Source organism: Puma concolor, chromosome A1 (assembly GCF_028749965.1).
Source record: "Puma concolor isolate L17-30 chromosome A1, mPumCon1.1.hap2, whole genome shotgun sequence".
In the NCBI taxonomy this organism is placed as follows: domain Eukaryota; kingdom Metazoa; phylum Chordata; class Mammalia; order Carnivora; family Felidae; genus Puma; species Puma concolor.
The window spans coordinates 123,703,914-123,712,327 of NC_141667.1; the positions used below are offsets into that span (position 1 = coordinate 123,703,914).

At 42.1% G+C, this 8,414-nt stretch overlaps 1 protein-coding gene across 1 annotated transcript; it reads right to left on the reverse strand.

Moving 5' to 3' along the window:
- Positions 1-131: 131 nt before the first annotated feature.
- Positions 132-4,918, reverse strand: PCDHB7 (protocadherin beta 7). The gene has a single exon (XM_086702157.1). It carries the CDS (start codon positions 4,108-4,110, stop codon positions 1,723-1,725), a length of 2,388 nt encoding a protein of 795 aa, XP_086558283.1. The 5' UTR covers positions 4,111-4,918; the 3' UTR covers positions 132-1,722.
- Between the last annotated feature and the right edge of the window lie 3,496 nt (positions 4,919-8,414).

Genomic DNA, 8,414 nt, shown 5'->3' on the forward strand with positions numbered 1-8,414 from the left:
AAGGAAGAACTGTATGATGAATCTCCAGGTACTCATCACTAGCTTCAATAGTTCTCAATATTTTGCCATTATTGCTCACTCTATCTGCCCATCATTTTCCGATCCCAAACTAAGTTTTCACCCATAAATACTTCATTATAGATCTCCAACTTTTAATACTTAAAAAAATAAAACAACTATAATGCCATCCCCACACCTAAGAAGTTAGGTTAGCATTATTTAATATCCACTTAGATTCAAATTTCTCTAATTCTTTCAGTTGTTATGATTGTTTGAATCAAGACCCACCAAGCATTATATTTGCTTGGTATGTGTCTTAATTTCTTTCATTGTGTAGAATTCCCTCCTCCCTTTTTCCATTTCATTGATTTGTTGGAAAAAGGATAATTTTACCCTGACACCATGAACACAATTTAGGATTTTACTGCCATGAGGGGTTTTTCTTTTGCCCTTAGACTATATCCCATTAGTAATTCATAGTAGCAGTACTATTTTAAGAGTTACCAGCACTTAGCATATAATACATTCAGAATACAGCTATGTAGAAATTATCTGAATAGTTGTTAAAGAAAAAGCAGTGGCAGATTATTATAGCAAGCAAAACTTCTCATTAACTTTCCAGAATCTCTAAGCAATTTAATGACAATTTGTTTCTTTAATATGACATATTTAAAACTATTCTTTTTCTTATATTTCCCTGATTCATCACTGCAGTATATTGAATAGGAAGTTTTAAAAATTAACTTTAAAATTAAGGAAGGAAAATGTGTTTTAAAAGTAGGTAGGGACCACTGTAGAAAAGTTATTGCAATGTGAGGAAAAATAAACTAATGAAGCAATCAAACTGATGTATTATTTCTATTCAGGGTCATTAAGTTTTCTGTGATATGAAAGTCATATGTTCAGATAACAAGGAGAAAGCACAAATGGATCCTTCAATATTTTTTAACTTAAGCTTTGGTCAGATCACAGCTCTAATAATAATAGTTGAATAATTGATCCAGAAAAGCTGGCTTATTGGTATGTGAGAACATATAACCACAGACCACTACACACATTATTATCTCCAAACGTAGAAAACACTCAACAGGAATACTAACCTGAGAAGATTCTTCTCCTTAATTAGGAGAAACTTGCCACGTGATATCTAATGACAGAAAGCAGTATAGCATCATAGCAAGATCCCAGAGTCAGACACATCTAGGAGAGATGCTCAGCTCTACCGTTTATTAGTTGCTGACCCTAGTGAACTCGCTGGGCCTCTATGAATATCTATTTGCTCATTTCTAAAACACCTTACAGATTTACTTCTAATATTAAAAGTGTTGAAATTGTGTATGATGCATAGTAAGCGTTTTTTAAAAAGCTTTAAAAGATACTATCTATACTTCTAAAACTAAGAGTAGGTATACTACAACACTCCAACTCAGAAAATAAGAGTAGCAAAAATTTAAAGACAAAACCAACTTAAAACATCATAAACAAGATTAATCACGTAATAGGCTGCAAAAAACGCACAATTGTTTGAGATAAAATATAACACATATACATTGCATGCTTTGTGGAAGTTTCCTAGGGCTAAAGCTGGATCCGTTTCTCTGTAAAGAAATTTACCCTGACTTTAAATAATATTAAAGCACTCCTCTACAGGTAACTCAGGACGAATTTCATAATAGAAAAATATTTACAGACACAATATGGACATTTATGTTCCATCCCTTATCAGAAACCCAAATCATTCTGAAATGAAGGATATCCTTCCACTTCCTTTCTTGTACTTTGAAACTGCAGATTAGGGATAATGGGCTTGAGGAACTTGAACTCGCTGGTCCCCGAGCCTCCCCGCAGACACACCTCATACTGGTAGCTCTGGGACAGCGTCCCCGCGCCGCTGACGTCCACCAGGTGGCCCGGAAAGTGGCCCTCAGGCCCCGAGCAGCGACCCGCAGACGCCGCCCGGCTCCGCCTGCACAGCCGCACCGCCACGAACACCAGCACCGAGAACAGGAAGAGCGACGACACGGACGCCAAGGCGACGACCAAGTAGACGGTGAGCGGGTCGGCCCGCGCCTCGGCCGCCGCCACCTCCGGGAGCGGCAGGTAGGGCTGCGAGAAGCCGTCCACCAGCAGCACGTGCAGCGTGACGCTGGCCGAGCGCGGCGGCTCGCCATTGTCCCTGACCAGCACCACCAGCCTGTGCTTGACGGCGTCGCGCTCGCTCAGCAGCCGGGCCGTGCGCACCTCGCCGTTGTGCGCCCACACGCCGAACAGCCCGGGCTCCGTGGCCTTGAGCAGCTGGTACGACAGCCAGGCGTTCTGGCCCGAGTCGCCGTCCACCGCCACCACCTTGGTCACCAGGTAGCCCGCCTCGGCCGCCCTGGGCACCAGCTCGGTGCAGGGCGCAGAGCCGTTCTGCGGCGGGTACAGCACGAAGGGCGCGTTGTCGTTGTCGTCCAGCACCAGCACGCGCACCCGCGCCTGGCTGCTGAGCGCGGGCGAGCCGCGGTCGGCCGCGCGCACGCCGAACTCGAACGCCTGCAGCGCCTCGTAATCCAGGGACCTGAGCGCGAACAGCTGCCCGTTGTCCGCGTTGATGGACACCAGGGAGGCCAGGGGCAGCTGCGGGTCCGCGGGCGGCAGCAGCGAGTAGGTGACCTGGGCGTTGGCGCCCGAGTCCCTGTCCGTGGCGCTCACGCTGCCGATGTGCAGGGCGGGGCTGTTGTTCTCGCGGACGCGCAGGGTGTAGGTGGTTTGGCTGAAGGCGGGGGCGTTGTCGTTGACGTCGGAGACCGTCACGGTTATGTTGTGCTGCGTTTTCAGCCTGGGGGTCCCCAAGTCGGTGACGGTGATGGTGATGTTGTACTCAGCCTGGCTCTCTCTGTCCAGGGGTCTCTGTGTTACCAGAGTGTAGAAATTCTGTACTGAAGGCTTCAGGACGAAGGGGAGATGGTCTTGGATGGAGCACACCATCTTTGCATTGTTCCCTGAATCTCTGTCTCTAATCCTAAAAACAGCTACTACTGTCTCAGGTGAGTTTTCTGCAATTGGGCTAGTAAGTGATGACATAAGCAGTTCCGGTGGATTATCATTTATATCTGTTACATGGACCACCACTGTACATTTTCCAGAAAGCCCTCCGCCATCTTTGGCCTGAATAGTTAATGTATAAGTTTGTATTGCCTCGTAGTTCAATTCGGCTTTAAGATAAAGCTTGCCAGATGTTGAATTGATTAGAAATGTTTTGAGAATTACTTCAGTGGCATAAAAAAATGCATAGACTATTTCTCCATTAGTTCCGGTATCTAAATCTCTAGCTGACACAGCGACAACCAGGGAGCCAACAGGGCTGTCTTCAGGCACCTGCACCTTGTAGAGGGACTGTACAAATTCAGGGATGTTATCATTTATGTCCAAAACCAGGATGCGTATGAGGGCAGTCCCGGATCTGGGCGGAGACCCGCCATCCAAGGCTGTGAGGGTTAAATTGAGCTCAGAAACCTTTTCACGATCCAGCACTGCATCCAGGACCAATTCAGGATAAACATTCCCCTCCCCACTATCACGGACGTTAATATGGAAATAGGCATTGGAGCTGATGGTGTAGTTTCTCAGGTTGTTGATTCCAACATCTGAATCCTGTGCACTTTCTAGGAGAAATGTTGCCCCTGGAGTGGTACTTTCTAATATTTTCAAGGTAGTCTCTCTATCTAGAAATACTGGAGAATGATCGTTGATGTCTCTGACCCATAGTTCAGCACGGAAAATCTGAAAAGGCTTTTCAAGTAACAACTGGAAAGGTAGCACACACGGCTCTCTGGGCCCACACAGTTCCTCTCGGTCTAATTTCTCATTTAGAAGTAAATCACCAGTAAGCGGCTTGAATAGTAAAAATCGTATATTCTCATCTGAAATGACTCTAGATCCCCGAGCTGACAGTTCCCCCACCCCCAACCCCAGATCATTTGCTAGGTTGGCCAGAAAGGTCTCTCTCTCCGTCTCCTCCGCCACAAAATACCGAAGCGGTTCTGTGCCAGCCCAAGACATTCCCAGAAATACACAAAGAAAAAACACTTGCCTTTTCTGCACTTCAGGCATCACTCTGGCCTCCATTCTTCGTTTAAACAATCTTTCAAAACCACGTTCACTCGGCCTCAAGCAGTTCTCAGAAATGGCAGAAACCGAATCCTTAGAAATGAGTTGGTATGTTTGTGGGGAGGGGTCCTACTTTTCCCCAACTCCAACACCACGGTTTCCTTTCTTCTACTTTTCTTGTCTGGCCAGCTTTCCTCTGAAAACTGGAGTCTGTAACATCCTTTGTGCGAATATTTCCCCCTCTTTTTAAGCCTGCAGCGCCACCTTGCGTTTTGTGGATGTTATTCCCACTTTCAAGAATAGAACAAAAAGATGGCGGATTAAAGGAACTGCAACAGGAGTAGCTTCCCCCCCGCCCGCCAAGTGTCTTTGCGGTTTTATTACCATTTACCTTAAATGGTCACAGTAATGTTAGTAAGGGCCTACATTGTTTACCCCTCTGATAGTCTGAATTAGTAGAAAAGTAAATTTGTTGTTTTCCTTAATCTGGGAACAGGAAATTCAACTCTGGCTTCCCACCAGAAGTAAATCTTAAACCTTTCTCCAATTTTTTAATGGATTGGGGGTTTGGTGGCTTTGCTGGTGGTAAATCAATGACTATCTTTTCCATTTCACTTTTGGTTATCTGTTCAGGTTTTGTTTAGTTTTAAAGTAATTTGTATTTAATTTTAAAAACTAGTCATTTTATCTGGATTTGCAAAATTCATTGTATTTTTTATCTTTGGTTATAGCCTTGTTCTTATTAGTAATGTTTAATTTTTTATCTCCTTTTTATTCTTGGGGAGACTTGTAAGGTCTCTATTTTGCTGATCTTTTAAAATGCGGTTCTTTTGGGGCGCCTGGGTGGCGCAGTCGGTTAAGCGTCCGACTTCAACCAGGTCACGATCTCACGGTCCGTGAGTTCGAGCCCCGCGTCGGGCTCTGGGCTGATGGCTCAGAGCCTGGAGCCTGTTTCCGATTCTGTGTCTCCCTCTCTCTCTGCCCCTCACCCGTTCATGCTCTGTCTCTCTCTGTCCCAAAAATAAATAAACGTTGAAAAAAAATTTTTTAAAATAAAATGCGGTTCTTTTTTCAAAATATGTGACCCTTGGTTCAAAATCAAATAGTACTAAGTGGTTTAGAATAAAATCTTTGTCTGCCTTTGTTTCCTTACTTTCCTAGATCCCTTCCCAATAGGCAGTCATTTTAAACTCCTTTAGTTTTCTCTTCTGCCTTATTCTGTATTCTGCTGTATTTTTATTAATTTTAGGCATTATCAATTGACTCATTATATTGGATTAGGTTTAGCTCTTGTACACTCAAGGCCCTTTCATGCCTTCCTTTAGTTGTAGTACTATTTCAAACATGGTTGTGTACTAATTATATTTTCTTTTTCACTGTTTTCTTGAAGTTAATAATTGCCTTGCTTTTTCATTTACTTGATTTTCTTTATTATTTATCACGTGTTCTTCCCATACTTCCAATTGCCTCTCAGTAGAATTTTCCACATGGTCATTCCCATATCTCCCGAGATACCAATTTTCTTTAAATTGAGTGTTTGTTTTCTACATCTGCTGCATTGCTATCATCATGGAACTTTCCTTTGCTGTCATTCTTGGAGTTCTCTTTGTCTTTTATTCTCGTTGGATTTCCTATTTTAGGATTTTATTTCTTCCTTTTTTTGGTTTACTCCATGGCTTTAATAGATTCATCCTATAATAGTTTCATCTGAAAAGATGTCAGGGGACTTGATGATGATACCCTCCAAAATGCCTGTCTCTTGAGTTACACAGCTCCAAATTGGACTAGTTTGCACTTGAGACACAGTTGTCATCCTGGGATTATCCTTGGACATCATTTGAAGATTCATTTCATTTCTTTTTTTCAATATTCTCTTCTCTTTTTATTCTGACTTCCTCTCTTGGATTACTCTATCATTTTAATAGATATATTCCAGTAGTCTCCAGAGAAGAATGTATGAGAGTTACATTTTGTTGTGACCTTGAGGGTATTAAAATATCTTTAGTCTGCCCTCAAACTTGATTGGAAATTTGATGATAGAGTTTGAGGTTGGAAATATTTTTCTTCAGAATTTTAAAATATTTTGTCAGTGAGCTCCTTAAAATCAATGTGCTTGCTAAGAAGTCTAAAGGAAACCTTATTTTATAGTTTCTATATAACCTGTATTTTTACTTCTTGGAGTATTTCATCATTGTGCTATTTTCATTTTTTTTTAATTTTTTTTTCAACGTTTATTTATTTTTGGGACAGAGAGAGAGACAGAGCATGAACGGGGGAGGGGCAGAGAGAGAGGGAGACACAGAATCAGAAACAGGTTCCAGGCTCTGAGCCATCAGCCCAGAGCCCGACGCGGGGCTCGAACTCAAACGGACCGCAAGATCGTGACCTGGCTGAAGTCGGACGCTTAACCGAGTGCGCCACCCAGGCGCCCCTCATTGTGCTATTTTCAAATTAAACACTGATGTGTCTTGGTTTGGGTTTAAGTTCATGCATTGACAACTGGTAAGCACTTTCTACTAGGAAACTAATTTTCTACAGCTTTTAGAAATTTTCTGGAATTATTTCATGGGTAATGTTATTTTTTTCTCTCTCTCTGTCTCTCTCAATTACTACAAATAAGATGTTGGACCTCTGGTATGATCTCTAATTTCCTTATTTTTTCTCACCTTTTTGCCATTTTAAAATACTTTTGCAATATTTCCTGGAATACTTTCTCAAACTTACCTTCAAGCTCTTCTATTGAGATTTTCATTTATTATGTTCATATTTTACAAGAGCTCGTTTTTTTAAGGAATTTTTCTTTTTTTTAATTTTTTTTAACGTTCATTTATTTTTGAGACAGAGAGAGACAGAGCATGAACAGGGCCGGGGCAGAGAGACAGGGAGACACAGAATGGGAAGCAGGCTCCAGGCTCTGAGCCATCAGCCCAGAGCCCGAGGCGGGGCTCGAACTCAGGGACCGCGAGATCCTGACCTGAGCTTAAGTCGGAGGCTTAACCGACTGAGCCACCCAGGCGCCCCTTAAGGAATTTTTCAAGAGAGTCCTCTTTTTGTGCTTATTTCATAGATGCAACAACTTATCTGATGATATTAATTTTAGGGTTTTTTTTTCAAGTTTTCATCTCTGAAAACTTTATTTTGTCCAATTTACCTTTTTCCCTCTTTGCCTGGTTTTTGTTTCAGTTTTTCTTTTTAGAAGCTTTCTTCAGGGGTATCATTCAGGTGTCTGTTCTTAACTTAGTTTGGTAGCCTAAGGAGTTCAGTGCTAGCTCTAAGCATGTTGGCAGGGCTTGTCCATTTTGATGTGTGCTCTAAGGTGAACTGGAAGCACTTGTGGTTGGGGAAACCCTAGTGTCAGTTGGAATAGGTCTTGGCCACTTGGACTGGTTAGATTCTTCAACTCTATAAAATCTCCTACTCAAAAGGAAAAGGTATAAGTTGAAAAGGTAAAGGACTGATGGAGGAAGACGAGTGGATATCTGCCTCACTCAGGATATGATAGGTAATGCTTCAATATCAAACAACCCCTCCAAATCTCAGAGGCTTAACACAATGAAGGTTGATTCATTTCTCACACTATATATCCTATACAGTTCAGCATGGAGTCCTCATGGTGCTCAGCCAGGGATCCAGGCTTCTGGAGACTCCATCTCTAACTATGCTTTCAGGATCACTGTATTGGAGAAAGTAAATGTGTTAAACCATGTGCAGTCTCTGAAAGCCTTAGCCCAGAAGTAACATATATCATTTATTCTCACATTTTATTGGCCACATGTAATTTAAAGAAGAAATACAATTAAAATTCTGCCATGTGTCTGAGAACGGAAACATCTGTAATTGGTCCCAATGACTCTCATTGCATTTTAACAATCCGTCAGCATACAATGTTTAGATGGTCATTTATTTCTACTACCCATATGACCCCTGCTCTCAACTTTGCCAGTGGAACCTCTAATATAATGACTCTCCTTTTTTGTGGTGATGAGAAATCAAAACTCTAGAATTAATGCTAGGATCAGAGAAAGAGGTTGCTCATTGACTACATTGGGGAAAAGTTATCTGCTGTAGATTTAACCACTTTTCAGGCAATTTTAATGTGACCCTCCACATTTGGCATGCTATCATCATTTCCATAGTATCTAGGGCTGATGGCTCTGATGCTTCTGAAAATCCTGCAGCCTCAACAGGATTGGTTCTCAGCTTTTCACACTTCAGGATTTGGTAGTTGGTTTGTCATTCCACTAAGTCATTCATTTACTTTCCAACTACTAAGATTTTTCCCTGTTGTCCTCTACCTTCTTCTTTCCATTATTATAAGTTTA

What these genes read in the sequence shown, in the direction of transcription:
- PCDHB7 (XM_086702157.1), bottom strand. Translation starts at nt 4,110, where the DNA reads ATGGAGGCCAGAGTGATGCCTGAAGTGCAGAAAAGGCAAGTGTTTTTT.